The sequence below is a fragment of the Kryptolebias marmoratus genome, linkage group LG4 (assembly GCF_001649575.2).
Source record: "Kryptolebias marmoratus isolate JLee-2015 linkage group LG4, ASM164957v2, whole genome shotgun sequence".
Taxonomy (NCBI): domain Eukaryota; kingdom Metazoa; phylum Chordata; class Actinopteri; order Cyprinodontiformes; family Rivulidae; genus Kryptolebias; species Kryptolebias marmoratus.
In genome coordinates, this window is record NC_051433.1 from 23169822 (window position 1) to 23185256 (window position 15435).

At 41.7% G+C, this 15435-nt stretch overlaps 2 protein-coding genes and 1 pseudogene across 2 annotated transcripts in view; 2 read left to right on the forward strand and 1 right to left on the reverse strand.

Annotated features, from left to right (window-relative positions):
- Positions 1-4810, reverse strand: part of si:dkey-245f22.3 (uncharacterized protein LOC492819 homolog) — a 15691-nt gene extending 10881 nt beyond the window's left edge. The window contains exons 1-2 of the mRNA XM_025009194.2: positions 3224-4810; positions 3013-3127 (exon numbers count right to left, since the gene is read on the reverse strand). The gene's annotated coding sequence lies outside the window, so the exon portion shown is untranslated. The remainder of the gene's footprint in view (positions 1-3012; positions 3128-3223) is intronic.
- LOC108244387 overlaps positions 1-7043 on the forward strand; it is an 11485-nt pseudogene extending 4442 nt beyond the window's left edge.
- Positions 7044-9142: 2099 nt separating this feature from the next.
- Positions 9143-14439, forward strand: cxxc1b (CXXC finger protein 1b). Its single transcript, XM_017430525.3, has 14 exons — positions 9143-9300; positions 10429-10544; positions 10640-10740; positions 10849-10985; positions 11106-11261; positions 12113-12259; positions 12356-12463; positions 12556-12734; positions 12821-13028; positions 13121-13231; positions 13338-13387; positions 13480-13576; positions 13662-13814; positions 14053-14439. The coding sequence occupies exons 1-14, from the start codon at positions 9298-9300 to the stop codon at positions 14197-14199; spliced, it is 1713 nt and encodes a 570-aa protein (XP_017286014.1). The 5' UTR covers positions 9143-9297; the 3' UTR covers positions 14200-14439.
- Positions 14440-15435: the final 996 nt, after the last annotated feature.

Below are 15435 nucleotides of genomic sequence, written 5' to 3' on the forward strand. Positions count from 1 at the left end.
AAGGAAACCTGATCTTCTATGAATCAGACCTGACAGAGTGTGGCATCGATATCAGAGCAGCCTCAGTGTACTCAGGAGTGTTCACACAGATCTTTAAAGAGGAGAGAGGGCTGTACCAGGACAAGGTGTTCTGCTTCGTCCATCTGAGTGTTCAGGAGTTTCTGGCTGCTCTTTATGTCCATCTGAACTACACCAACTTTGGTCTCACTGTGATGGAAAAAAATCAAGAAACACTTGTTTTGTGGTCTACAGTCTTCAGAAAATCAAACAGAAAAGCAATTTATCAGACTGCTATTGACAAGGCCTTTCAAAGTCCAAATGGACACCTGGACTTGTTCCTCCACTTCCTCCTGGGACTTTCACTGAAGACCAATCACAGCCTTTTACAAGGCCTGCTGACACAGACAGAAAGTAGCTCACACACCAATCAGAAAACGATCCAGTACATCAAGAAGAAGATCAGTAAGAACCTGTCTGCAGAGAAAAGCATCAATCTGTTCCACTGTCTAAACGAACTGAATGATCATTCTTTAGTGGAGGAGATCCAACAATCTTTGTGTTCAGGAAATCTTTCCAAAAATAAACTGTCTCCTGCTCAGTGGTCAGCTCTGGTCTTCATCTTACTGTCATCGGGAAAAGACCTAGATGTGTTTGACTTGAAGAAATATTCTGCTTCAGAGAAGGTTCTTCTGAGGCTGCTGCCAGTGGTTAAAGCCTCCAGCAAAGCTCTGTAAGTACACACATCAATCTGCACACCTACACACATCTACTTCATTTGAGGCAAAGACTCACCTTGACCCAGTTGAGAAGCATGGCCTTAAACATAAAGGTGCTGATTCTTATTCCAGCCATCCAAATGCATGCTAGATGTCATGGCTTAAAGGTGCCAACAGAACCACATCATCTTCAAAAAGCAGAGAAGAGACCCTGAAGTTCCCAAACCAGACACCCTCCTCTCCACAACTGAGCCTTAAGATTCTGTCCATGAACATCACAAACAGGATCAGAGACAAGGAACAGCCCTGGTGTACTTCAACCTGTACCAGGAGCAAGCTCAATTTTGTGCCAAGAATGTGGACATAGCTCTTTTTCTCTTGGGACATTAAAAAAACTCTCCTAGTGGTGTGAGTTGAAGATCCCACAGACAGGGGTCTCTATCAGACATTGCTAGTTTACCCTCACTATTCATTTGTGTTTACCAGTTCTGCCCAGCAGTCTCTCATGCCACCATATTCAACTCAGCCCTGCTCCTTTCATTCATCGACTGGCTTAAGTTTTGAAAATATGATTATAAAATTGATAACCAAGCCTTAGCCCAAGGTGACCTGGTACCAAGTACACTAATAGATTACCCTGTGGTCAAACATGATGTTCATTCTAAAATGCCAATACCTAGCATAGAATTCCAATTACAAAACATCCCTTGGGCTCAGATACCAAGGACCTTTCACTCCCCTCCAGGTGACTACATCATTACACATTTGGATATTGAAGTCCCTCCTTAGAACAACAAATCCCCAGATGGTATCTCTTCCAGAACACCATTCAGAGACTTAAAGAAGAATCTGAACTGCTGTTTTGTGCACAAACAACAGCCAGAAATTTCCCTCTTGCAGCTTAGAGCCAAAGAGGCAACCCTCTTGTTCAACAGGGAGAACTCCAACACTGAGGTGCTTAACTGGGAGCTTGTGAGTATCCCCACATTCACCCGGCACCACTCTCCCTGGGCAGTTTCGGAGTAGGAGAGAGTCCAGTCCATCTCCAGTATTTGGGTTACAAAGAAAAAGCTATGCGTGGAAGTGAGCCCAACTATATCTAGTTGGTGTTGCTCAGCCTCATACACTAGCTCCAGTTCCTTTCCTGCCATTGAGGTGTCTTTCCATGTGCCCAGTTTGTAATGCCAGGAATCAGCATGCCTAGAGCCCCATCCACACCTGCCACCCAGCTTCACACATCATGCTATCTTGACTAGTTTCTTGTAGCTTTTTGGGGCTTGACCCGGCCATACCCCACCAAGGCCAAGGCTTGGCCTTCATGTGCTTGTCTGTGAGCTCCTTCCTCCACAGACCTGGCTTTAGAAGGGTACCTTAGTTTCCCTATTCCGGGCAAAGTAACCTGTTTTTTGGGGTCCTCCTTCATCAAAGTCTTTCTAGTTCCTCTTAGTCTGACTCGTTCCCTGAGGCTACTTTACCGTGATAAATCCTACCAGGGGCTAATGCCCCAGACAACATAGCTCTTGGTAGGATCTTGGGGGCACTGAAACCTCACCATCACATTAAGGTATTGATTCTGGTAAAAAGAAGGGTCTCATTTAATTTCTAATGAGTCAGTTTACTACAATAAACAAGAGGGCAAAAGAGCAAGCCAACCTTCAATCTAAATGTGAATTTGTTGACAGTGAATTTTTAATTTTATGAATTGTTTAACTTAAGTATATTCTAATCATTGTCTCTTCAGACTGGGTGGCTGTAAGCTCTCTGAGAGAAGCTGTGAAGCTCTGTCCTCAGTCCTCTGCTCCAAATCCTCCAGTCTCAGACACCTGGATCTGAGGAACAACAACCTGCACGATTCAGGAGTGAAGCTTCTATCTGTAGGACTGAAGAGTCCACACTGCAAACTGGAAACTCTCCGGTGAGAATCAGAGATCTGAATATGACTTTCTTATTAATCCTGGCACCACTAGATTGTTGTCCATTGCAGCTAGGATTTTGCACATTTCATGAATTTTTTCACCCATAAATCTTAAAAAAAAATTCTTGCTCTGCCCTTTTTTATTTTGTCTAAATGTGAGAACAATATTTATTCAGGAACCCAGAGTTTATCTTAGACTTTTTGCTCTTCTCTGCGGAAAGCCACTTCTTTCTGTTTGATTTCTTTTTATGAAAGGTCTATTGAAATTGTTTATGCTCCACTCAAGAAATACCTAGTCAGCAATTGTAACAATGCAGCTAGGATCAGTCTGTCAAAAATTACTCGTCTACGTGCCAAGACCAAAGTCACAGAGGTACTCACCCGCAAGATGCTCTTCGGTGACGATGCAGCCTTGACATCACACACTAATGACGGACTTCAGCAGCTTGTCACCTGCCTCTCCCACGCATGCAAGGAGTTTGGACTGACCATCAGCCTGAGAAAGACCAATGTCATGGCTCAGGGCACAGAGACTCCTCCAAACATTGCCATTGACGGATACACCCTGGAGGTTGTTGAGAATTTCACCTACCTTGGGTCCATTATCTCCAGCTCGTTGTCCATCGACTTGGAGATTAACAGCAGGATTGTCAAGGCAGCCACAGTCATGGCCAAACTACACCAGCGAGTGTGGAACAACTCCAGCCTCACAAAGAAGACCAGACTGCGTTTATACCAAGCCTGCAAACTCAGCACTCCTCTATGGCAGTGAGATGTGGACCACCTACGCGAGGCATTAAAGGAAACTCAACAGCTTCCACATGAGGTGCCTGCGGAGTATACTGCAGATCAAGTGGCAGGATAGGGTTCCCAACACCGAGGTGCTGGAGCAAGCCAACATGAGCAGTTTGCATGCAGCTCTCAGTGACAGACGACATGGAGCAGTGTTCTATCAACCCCAACTTATGGGAAAGACTAGCAGACGACCGCCCAGCCTGGAGGCTTGCAGTTAGGCAGGGTAAATCAGGCGCAGAGGCTGAGCGAATTGAGGATGCCGCTCAGAAGAGATCTGTGCAGAAGCAGCATCAGCAGCAGCTAAAACAGTGCGGCAAGGACTGCTGCTCCCGAGTCGGACTGCACAGCCATTCTCGGCGGTGCAGGTAGACTCTTGAGAAGCTACACAATCATCTCCTGAGATGGACAGGTGCCAAAGAAGAAATTGAAATTGTTGATGCTCCACTCAAGAAATACCTAGTCCGCAATTGTAACAATGCAGCTAGAACCAGACTGTCAAAAATTGAAATCATTGAAACATTAGTTCAAACAAGCTGTAGAATATGAGAATGGTCTCCTGTTATGTTGTGCACTGGTGAAATTGGATCCAAAAATGCAGGCAAGTTTTCTGGAACAGGTAGGCAGGATTAACCCAAAACTCTTTAAAAAAATAACTAAAAACAAAAACAAGTAATTTGGGATTAAGAACCAGAACAAAACATGAATGTGCAGCATGAATCTAACAACAAGAAAGAAATAACAGGGCTGTTTAACCAAAGAGAGGTGTAAGGTATAATGAGGAGCAGGTGAGCTAATTAGGCAAATGAGAAACAGATGTGAGGTGTAGAGAGAAACTGAGCTGAGCACCAGGAGCAAAACCAAGTAAATGAAGACCTGCTGAAACACGGGAAAATATCTACATGAAACAAACATGACTGAGTATAACAAATAACAGGTATAAACTCTACCCACTGAATAAACACAAACCCCCAGAATCATTAGAGCTATAAGCAACCTTTGGAATAAACTTATTACACATTGCAGAGCAGAGAACCACAGAAACATGCAACAGAAAGAAAGGAAAAAATGCAGCCTTTGTAGCAGTCCCCTTTATGTTCTCCAAAGGAGGAAAATGCCAGGAACATTAGGCAGTTTAGAAAGATGTCATCATAGCTAGCTGTGCTGTGACTGGACCTGGTCAACTCTTATGGTTCTCAAAAGCTGGTTAAAACTACACTGGATCATTACCATGTTTCATAAAACCTGGTAAAACCTTATCCTTGAATATTACAACTTCACTTTGAGCCTCTCCCAAAGACTGTAAATGTAGGTCGATCTCAAACTGGAATCCAGAAGTTGAAGCCAGAACTGGACTGGCTTCCCTGTGATTCCAATACAAGTTTTAAGTCCCATCTTATCATGTTTATGAACAAGAAATTGGCCTTAAAATAAAAGTACACCTCAGATAATTTTTTTTTAGGTGTTTACCCTTGTTGATTCACATAGTTCTTACTTTACTGCTGTATGTCAAATATTAATTTTTCTAACATGTTTACCTGTAATTAGTTATTTCATGCTTAAAAGAAAGCTTATATAACGCCATGATTGTATGTTTAGGAATAGGTGGGACTTAAAGCCCCATGTCCCTAATGTGCAGACTCTGGTTCCAAAAATACAACATGATATGTGGTCTCACGTCAGGGGCAGTTTCATTAAAGTGGCATGGCTTAGAAAAGGGGACAATCACTGGCTGTCCAGCATATGTGTTCCTTGTTGCCTTGCCTATAGAATGTACTATACCTGATTCTGTATACATCATATGTGTTGATTTGTGTTTCTGCAGCCTGTCAGGCTGTCTGATCACAGAAGGCGGCTGTGCTTATCTGGCCTCAGCTCTAAGAACCAATCCTTCCTATCTGATGGAGTTGGACCTGAGCTACAATCATCCAAGAGACTCAGGAGTGTCACTGCTCTCAGCTGGACTGAATAATTCTCAATGGAAACTTAAGACTCTCAGGTATGGAGAGACCTGCTGCAGCCACGCACACAATATGGGCTAGGAGAGGAATAGCTGGAAACGTGTTGTGTTTCCTTCACCCAGCCAGTCTCACAACAGAAACGCCGACTAAACAAAACAGCGTATATTTTTATATGGGGTCCCTAATAAGAACATCACTAGGAAAATTATCTGTCTGTTTGTCAGAAATAATTCATTTTAGACAGCTCTCTACATCTTAAAGGGAGATTCTTAGAAACATCTTGGTCTGATTTTGGATCAGATTATCTCTTTATAGGGATTGGATTGGAAAATGTTGAGCACTAAGACCAAGAGCAGGAAAAACAGTTAGCCTAGTTAATTAACAGATTAAAAATAACTAATCAGTAAAGTACAATAATGAATTCAAATGACCAAATAGGTTTTGCCTGGAGCTCAAAAAATATAATGTAGGGTTGTAACAGTATTTTCTGGAAAAGGTATTCTGGTCAGATGATGGCCCCAGTGAAAAGGAGTCACGGCGAGGCTTTCAAACCTATGAACAGTGTTTCAACTGAGAAGCGCGGTGGTGACAGAATCCTGCTGTCTTGCAAAAGTAGATAGAATAACATAGAAATAGGACTACAAACAAACTATTCAACTTTACATCAAATCACCAGGGGAGCATGGACACAGTTAAGTGTTTTAATGTGAAAATGACTCCAAACACACATAAAAAAATGTTTTCTGAATGGAATCATAGGATAGGACTTTGGAGATACTCCATGCAAGTGAATCTGTCCAAATGTTGGTCTGCGCATTTATCAGTGTGGAACAATCTTTGTATGAGAGCTATATAATGTTCATGTTTGTTGCTGAAAGAGACTGATGATCTCACATCCCCCTCCTCCTGTCAGAGTGGAACCTGCTGGAGTCCAGTTCTTGAAACCGGGACCATGGAGATGTAAGTGTGTTCTTCGTTTAATTCGTGACAAAGCAGCAACATTCAACCATCTTCAAACGGTCATATCAGTCATTCACGAGTCACCGTCAAAGTGTCAATAAATGAATAGATGATAGATCAGTAACCGCAGCTGCGTTGTGTTTGCTCTCTCCACCAGATTCCTGTCAACTTACAGTCGACACAAACACAGCGAGCAGAGACCTCAAACTGTCTGACAACAACCGGAAGGTGACACGTGTGGAGGAGGAGCAGTCGTATCCTGATCATCCAGACAGATTTGATGGTTACTGCCCTCAGCTGCTGTGTAGAGATGGTCTGACCGGTCAGTGTTACTGGGAGGTGGAGTGGAGAGGAGATGTTTATATATCAGTGAGTTACAGAGGGATCGGCAGGAGAGGACACGGTGATGACTGTGTGTTTGGAAGAAATGGTCAGTCCTGGAGTCTGGTCTGCTCAGATATCAGTGGTTACTCTGTCTGTCACGATAACAGAGAAACACTCCTCTCCTCCTCCTCCAACTCTAACAGAGTAGCAGTGTATGTGGACTGTCCTGCTGGCATTCTGTCCTTCTACAGAGTCTCCTCTGACTCACTGATCCACCTCCACACCTTCAACGCCACATTTACTGAACCTCTTTATCCTGGATTTAGAGCTTTTGCTGATTCCTCAGTGTTTCTGTGTTGAGTTTCATGTAAAGTCTCCTCCTGTCAGGGAAACCCTCTCACTGGTGAACAGATAGTCTTTCACTCAAACATGTTTTCAGATTCATGGATTCAGTGTGTTTCTTTTTTCGAAACTCTTCTAATTGATTCCCTGTGAACATTTTCCTTTTCAAGTTCCTTAGAGGTGGAAGTTCTAATTATTCTAAGATCAAAATGTTGATTTTCCATTTCCAGTCAAAGCTTCACAGTGAATATCAGTACAGTCAAAAGAAAAAAAAGAAAGTCCACCCTCTTTCAGTTATAGCATTTTACATTTTAGTGCACAGTAATAAAATATTGTCTAACAAAAACACAACAGATTCCACCATGTTGTTATTTAGCAGCAATAACTTAAAGTAGTGGTATTCTGTATGACTTTATCAGTCTCTCACGTGGTCGTGGAGGAGTTTTGGCGCACTCTTTCATACTATGTTGCTTCAGTTCATTGAGGTTTCCAAACATTTGTTATTGCACAGCTCTCTTGAGGTCCAGCACTTCAATCAGTTTCAGGTCTGAACTTTGACTGGAGGTGTAAGTGTGTTCAAAATCAGCACCTTGATTTTTTTTTTTCAGCTGTTGTGGATCAGCTGCTGTGTTTGGGATCATTGTTCTGTTGTGTCATGACCCATTTTGCTTCAAGTTTCAGCTGTCAGACAGATGGCCTCACATTTCACCTGAAATCAACAACTACGTGGTTGAGGCTTGGATATAATTTTGTGTATTCCTTGTCCAACTCTACTAAGAAGAGTGGTCAAATATCCAGCCAGAAACATGCTGATAGGTACAGAAAGCATGTGGTTGAGATGCAACTTGCTAAGGGACATTTAAACAAATATTCCTGGGGGTGCATGCATATATTTGAGATTGTATGTATAATTTTGACTATGTGTAAATTAAAAAAATATAATAAATTTAAAATTGTCCACCCACTTTCTTTCATTGTTGAAGTTGTGTGTTGTGCAATCATTCAATCCTGTAATAAGAACAACAACAAAAAAAGACATTAAAAGCCCCAAATTATCATGACATTCAACGTTATGGGTGTCCGTAAACTTATTACAGCAACAGTATTCACTTGAAGCAGGTCTCTTTTGATAATGAGACCGTGTTTCTCAGTGAGATTACCTGTATAAGGCGACATGAACAAAAATAACTAAAATGTTGCTGTAGCCTTTATTGTTTGTATTCATAATCTAAATCAGAATAACTTTCATATGTTGCTGCTGCGGTTCTGGTTTTCTTCTGTTTTATTTTAAGGATCAGTTGCATTGAAATACTTTTATTTAAAATCTTTACTTAATTATCTTTTAATCTTTTTAATACTTATTAATATAAAAGGCAACAAAACATTTTAATCAACATAAGTGCTTCAGACCATCATATAAATGTATCAGATTCAGCCACACAGGCTGATTGTTATCTGCAGTCCCTGTCAGGCTGGTATAAAAGTTTAAAAGATTATTTAGTCTCTCCAGTATGGAGTTCTGGGCATTCCTCGCTGCACTGAACTGCAGACACCACATCGCTCAGTTTGTGTTTGGGTGTTTCGTCCTTAAGATGTAAGATGGACCAGCCTTCAGAAAATCCTTCTGAGTTTCTCAGATAGTCCAGCAACCTAATGGGTGACAATCGTTTCGCATTTGTTCTTTTCCTTGTTCTGTTCTGCGCTGTGGTTTGTAGATTTACTTGCTGACTTGACAAAAGCCCAGATAGGATATCCACATGTTTGGAGAGCTTTTTTTTTTATGTGTTTCTGTTCCTTTTCCTTTCCTTGTGTCTTTGTAGGAACATGTTTGGTCTGATGCTGTTGTGTTCTCATGACAGAAAGTTTGTGATCCAGTGGGTGGTGACAGTCAAACAACCTTTTTTATTTTATTTTACTCTGGGGTGAAAAAAGAGAAATATTCACATTCGAATTTTATATTAAATACAATGTCGGATATCTTGTACAGGATGTTCTGTAGAATTTAATTGTTAAATATTTTGACATTCTGAGCCTGAAATGAATCTGAATGGTGTCTTTTTTTCCCCATTAGAAGTGCCTTTTTAGACAAACCCACCAGGTGGCAGCAGAGTGGGTTGGTTGTTATTTTGACACCATAGAAGAAGAAGTTGACGAACGCAGCGGATCCGGTGTTAAGGTTAGCATAATGCTAGCTGTGGTGCCGGAGGACGTCTGCTTCGTGTAATATTAGTTGTATTTCTACCCTCGGCGTCTTTGTAGCGCAACAAAAGACCTAAAGACCCTAAAAATGGTCAGTATTTAAATAAATGTTTTCATGCCGTGCTTGTGATCTGGAAACGCTTCCTAACATATCTGTGCCTTTAGCATTAGCATGCTTAGCTAAGTTAACGTTTTTCCGTTTAGTTACAAACCAGACGTCTTGTGTAATCACTTTAAGGCACTTTTTTAGGTGAAAGCCACTTTTAAAAGAATAATTTTACAAAGTTAGTCAACACGCTCTGATTGTTTGTGTGAATTTACCTGATGCAAGCTAACTTTAGCGCGCAGTGCTTCTGTTTTTATATAAACAAAAGGTCTTGTTGACCAGCTCAAGAAATATTATCCTCTGTTCCTAAACTACTTACTGTTTTTTTTTTTTTTTTACAAACACTGCAAACCTACTATGTGTGTACATTAGTGGTACATGAACACTCCTGGTGTTGGGACAGTATTCACAATGAAGAAGAGACAGAAGTGTCGCTCTGGGATAACACTTGCTGTGATCATGACCCAAGTTGATCAAAGTTGTTTCTTACAGATCAGATGATTTGATTAAGTCTTCAAATTGTTTCGACAAACGAGGTTAATTGTATGTGTTGAGGTCAGTGTACCTTCACTGTCAGTGAATATCCACCACATTTTTGCTTTAAGATTATAGATTTATAGTTCGGAATATCAAGTTAATTCCACTTAAAAAGACTTTGGAATAGGTTTTCATGAAGAATTCAGAAAGGACAAAATTTCACTGAATATTATATCGTGATATAGTCAGTGTAATGTTCAGAAAAACTGTCAGGAGGTCTAAATTTGTAATAATTGATTGGGGTTTGTGTAGTTGTATATGTCAGAGGAAACGTCTCTTTTCACAGTATTGTAAGCAGCAGTGCAAAGATGGCACATCATTGTGCAGCTCAGGCACCCAGCTATGATTGTTTTCCCTCCATCATCTTTTTCCTATCTATTTCTATATTAATTACTTCATTAAGGGGGAAAAACAACTTTGTAGCTGTAGAATATAACACTGAACTGGAGGAATTAACTCAAGAGAAATTCAGAGCAGGGGTCAAAGTAGGAGCAGTCCCACTGAGTATTAATTTTGTATAACAGCAGACCAATATTGTTCCACTGTTTGGATTTTTATTTACTTTGTACTTCCCAGGAGAGCGAAATGTCCGACATCGACCCCGCACCGGGACCCGAGACCAGCAGCATGGAGGGGGAGAATGCTCCACTTTACTGCATCTGTCGTAAACCTGATATCAACTGTTTCATGATGTAAGTTTCCAACCTCTGCTGCTGTTCCAACCAGTCCCATGAGAAGTACGTGTCCTGCAGGGCTCATAAATTAGTTTTTTGTTTTTCTTTGCCAGTGGCTGTGACAACTGCAACGAGTGGTTCCACGGGCACTGCATCAGCATCACTGAGAAGATGGCCAAAGCCATCCAGGAGTGGTACTGCATGAACTGCAGAGGTGGGCAGGAAGTTCTCTTTTATTGCAGTAGTTGCTCATGTGTTCAGGTCATGTAACATAATTTTTCTTGTTTGTTTTCTTTCTTTTTTTTTGGTTGGGTGTGAGAAGAAGAAAACCCAACTTTGGAAGTAAAATATCGATCAAAGAAAAACCGTGATAAGGAAACCGAATCGGACAAAGGAGAGCTGCAGTACAGCACCCCAAGCACCCCGGACTACAGGAGTGAAAGGCGGCGCGGGTCTAAAGTAAGCTGCGAACAATTAACGGAATAATCAAAAGAATTATTCCTGCAGTGTAAACACCAAACAGTTAATTTGAAAGTTGGAGCCTGTTTTGCCTTCGTCGTTAACCGCTTACTTTTCCAGGTTAAGCGTTCGGTCCGCATGTGTGGCGAATGTGAGCCCTGCAGGAGGACTGAGGACTGCGCCCAGTGTGACTTCTGCAAGGACATGAAAAAGTTTGGAGGACCTAACAAAATCCGACAGAAGTGCCGGTTCAGGCAGTGTGTGGTTCGAGCCAGGGTAAGTCACTTTGTCTTGATCGTCTTGTACGTTTCACTGCGTTTGTAGCATCTCGTAAGGCATCGGCCCATCAACCTTTTTAGCTCCATGGACTGGTTCATTATCAGACAGTATTTTCACGGACTGGCCTTTGAAGGTGTGGCCGATAAATACAACAAAAAAAAAATTATACGACCGGCATGAAAACGGGGGTATTTTTTAACACATAATAAACGTAAATCCAACGTGTACTCACAGTTTTGTTAGCTGCATCCTGGTATTGCCTTATCAACATGAATGACACCAGATCCTCCGGCTAACATTCTCTGGTCAATATGGCGATGTTTAAACATGCCCTTTAAAATAAGAAACACCACAAATATAAAGTGTACAAAGAATACAACTCGCCAAAACGCTGAATCTGTGGGAGCCCTGTGCCTGTTTCTCAGTAACAAGACGGTCCCATCTAGGGCTTCCAGAGACGTTTGTTTTTTACTCATTTTTCTGCTTGTGGGTTTGTTTTTAGCAGTAACGTATCACGTGACCAAGATAAGCATTTTTACACGCATCAAAAGTGAGTCATAGACGAATCCGGTCAGTTTTTCAAAATAAATGTCATTCAGACTCCGAAAAAAAAAAAAAAAAACGGAAATACTGTATGTTAATTATTCTTTCTGTGCGGCCCGGTACCAAATGACCCACAGACCGGTACCGGTCCAGGGACCTCTGTCGTAAGGTACCAGTTCAGAATTCCAAAAAATAAAAATAAGACAAAAAGAGACAAAACTAAGATCCTGTCTCTGGTGTATCTGCACTTTGCCGTGGCAGCTGCAGAAAATGATAACCGGTTATACGAATTTGTTTTTGAACAGAAAATGCTGCGAGTGAAGGAAGAGGAGATTCTTCTGCGTGAAAGGAGGAACAACTCCCACCACAGACGGAGGCGATACTCGGAGGACTACGACAGCGAGGTGGACCTCTACCAGCAGTACAAGGCGGCAGGGCTCAACATCAACATGGTAGGCTGACGCAGCAGTAAATCTGGTAAACCTGCATGCTTTCAGTCGAACGTTTGTCCAGGAAGTCACACGCAACGCTGGTCTTTTCTCACACAGCTGTGGGAGAGCGATGACGACGACGAGCCGGCTTTCAGCCCCGTCATGCGTAAGAAAGCTATAAAGGTCAAGCACGTCAAGAGACGGGAAAAGAAGTTTGACAAAAAAGTTAGTCATTTCTTCAAAGAAAAAAACTCATTTTATTTTTAAAGTGTTAATTAGTAACATCCTGTCTGATAACTGTCTTCTTCGGGATTTAGAAAGAGTCTCGCCGCCATAAGCAGAAACAGAAGCACAAAGACAGAAACAGACACAGTGAGAGGGGGGATTTTCGGGACAGTGGGGGACAGCGTCAGTGTCTCGGGCCGAACTGTGTGAACGCAGCAAGGCTCAACTCCAAGTACTGCTCTGAGGACTGCGGCATGAAATTGGCAGCCAAGTAAGAGCTCTCAGCCTTTGCGTGTAGCGTTTATTTACAGCTCGGAAGGTTTTCACAGCTCCGCCTTTCTGCCTTCCGGTCAACAGCCGCATCTACGAGATCCTCCCGCAGCGCATCCAGCAGTGGCAGCAGAGCCCGTGCATCGCTGAGGAGCACGGTAAGAAGCACCTGGAGCGCATCCGCCGGGAGCAGCAGAGCGCCCGGCTCCGCCTCACCGAGATGGAGCGACGCTTCCACGAGCTGGAGGGCATCATCGCCAAGGCCAAGCAGCAGGCGGTTCAGCAGGACGAGGAGGTGCGGCGCCCCCACACACACACACACACACACATTCGCCGCACATTCCCGCTTGCAGAGCAGTAACGATGACGCTGCTTTTTGAATCACAGGTGAACGAAGGAGACAGCGAGGACACCGATCTGCAGGTTTTCTGCGTGTCCTGTGGTCATCCTATCAATCCCAAGGTGGCTCTGAGACACATGGAGAGATGCTACGCCAAGGTGAACACTTCTTCAATTTGTCCTTTTTTAAAATCTATAATACAGATACAAGTAAGAACTCTTAGTCTATCTAAAATGCTTAATTTTTTAATGATTATATTAACAGTATGAGAGTCAAACATCCTTTGGTTCCATGTATCCAACAAGAATAGAGGGGTAAGAAAATCACATAGCTCCTATTTAAAAAAAATGAAACAAACTGGTTTAGTTTAGTAGTTTGGTGCTTTATTACATTTTTCTTCCTGCAGTGCAACAAGACTCTTCTGCGACGTGTACAACCCCCAAAGCAAAACATATTGCAAGAGGCTTCAGGTTCTGTGTCCGGAACATTCCAGAGATCCGAAGGTTGGTGGTGCAAACCTCCGGCAGCGTCTCTCTTGCCTCCATGTCACGTTTCAGTTTCTAAGCGTCGCTCCCGTTTGGTGCCCAGGTCCCAGTGGACGAGGTGTGCGGCTGTCCCCTAGTGAAGAACGTCTTTGAGCTGACGGGAGACTATTGCCGGGTTTCCAAGCGGAAGTGCAACAAACATTACAACTGGGAGAAGCTTCGGAGAGCCGAGGTGGACTTGGAGCGGGTCAGAGTGGTGAGTCGGACCTAAAGACCGCTGCTTTTCTTTAGTTTAAAAAAAAAAGTCTCCAGCTCATGAAATGTTTCTGAAGTAATTCTTTGAAAGCACATTTGTTGAACTCGCTCTAAAGTTTGCATCAGGTCCTAAAGGGTCATCAGCAGTCTGTCTTTATCACCCATAAAGATTTCTTTTCTGATGCTAAATAACACTAACCGTACAATAATTTATTTTATTTAATTTTTTTGTCACACAGTGGTACAAGCTGGACGAGCTTTTTGAGCAAGAACGTAACGTCAGGACTGCTATGACCAACAGAGCCGGTCTGCTCGCTCTGATGTTGCACCAAACCATTCAGCACGACCCTTTGACGACTGATCTCCGTGGCAACAAGGATAGGTAGTCGGGCTGGTCCGCCGCTGCGTTTGGAGCCGCAGAGCAGTGTACATAACGTGACGTTTTAATAACAAGGATGAAAACCTTTAGATTGAAAAGTACTTCTTTGATAAAAAGGAATTTTCTTTTTAAAGTTTGTGTATGATAATATATATTTTTTTCCTAATAGCTGTAAACGAACAACTGCCTTGTTTTTTATTTTTATTGAATGAGCATTCTGATTAAACACCTTCAACTCGCTACAGAACACCTGTGTGTCGGTGATGTGTAATTTACCCCATGTTTTTCCACTTCCACTGACTGTAAGTACATTTAAATCAGGTCTCCTGTAAAAACAGACGTTCCCTCATATACTGGTTAGCCTGCTTTTGCTTTTCCATCAATTACTTGGCACATAAGTTATTCAAAATGTAAATGATTTAATCCTGACTGTGACATTTAGATTTAAAACGAGAAAAAGATGATGACAGATTTTAGTCTTTTACCCTGATGTTAAAAAACAGTCAAAAATAGTAAATGTAAAAGAAACAAACACTACCAGGTTTAACATTCTTATAGTCTACAATGAAATTTGTTTTAAAAAGATGCATTTAAGCAGAACCTGTACTCCAATGTTCGTTTGACATTTTTTAACATGCATTTAAATCCCCAGTTAATATTATAAATAAGACATTGTAAAGCATAGGGTTTTTGTGATTGACTGATATAACAATAATTATCTTAATGTGTATAATTAATAAGTATTTATAGTGGTGTTCATTGAACCTTTAATTGTAAATAATTTCCAATAAAGATGTTTAGAGTTGCAGTCATTTAAAAATGCATTTTAATGACAGATTAAAACTTTGTTTTTTTATTCCTACATTTAATCCTGTATAGTGATGGAAAAGAAATTAATTTTCCCCACCATTTCAATTTTTTAAATATGTATTTTTCTTTTGCAAATTAGCTCATTTTAAGCCAAATAAGATAATTTAAAAATTTGCATTTAAACAGCACACAATAATAATTCAAATTTAACCCTCAGAATTCTTGTTTATCAGACCTGTTGCTTACAAACAAACAGGAGAAACATAAACGGAAGTAGAAGTACGTACATAGACGTGGATGGAATATGGTTGCTAGTTTTAAATCTAAGCAGTGACCTGATCTAACACCGTGGAAAATTGAACGTTGAAAGCACAGGACCGTGAACGCAACTCAAAGACCATCTAGCCGGGACAAGATGAATCCCCCCCCCCCC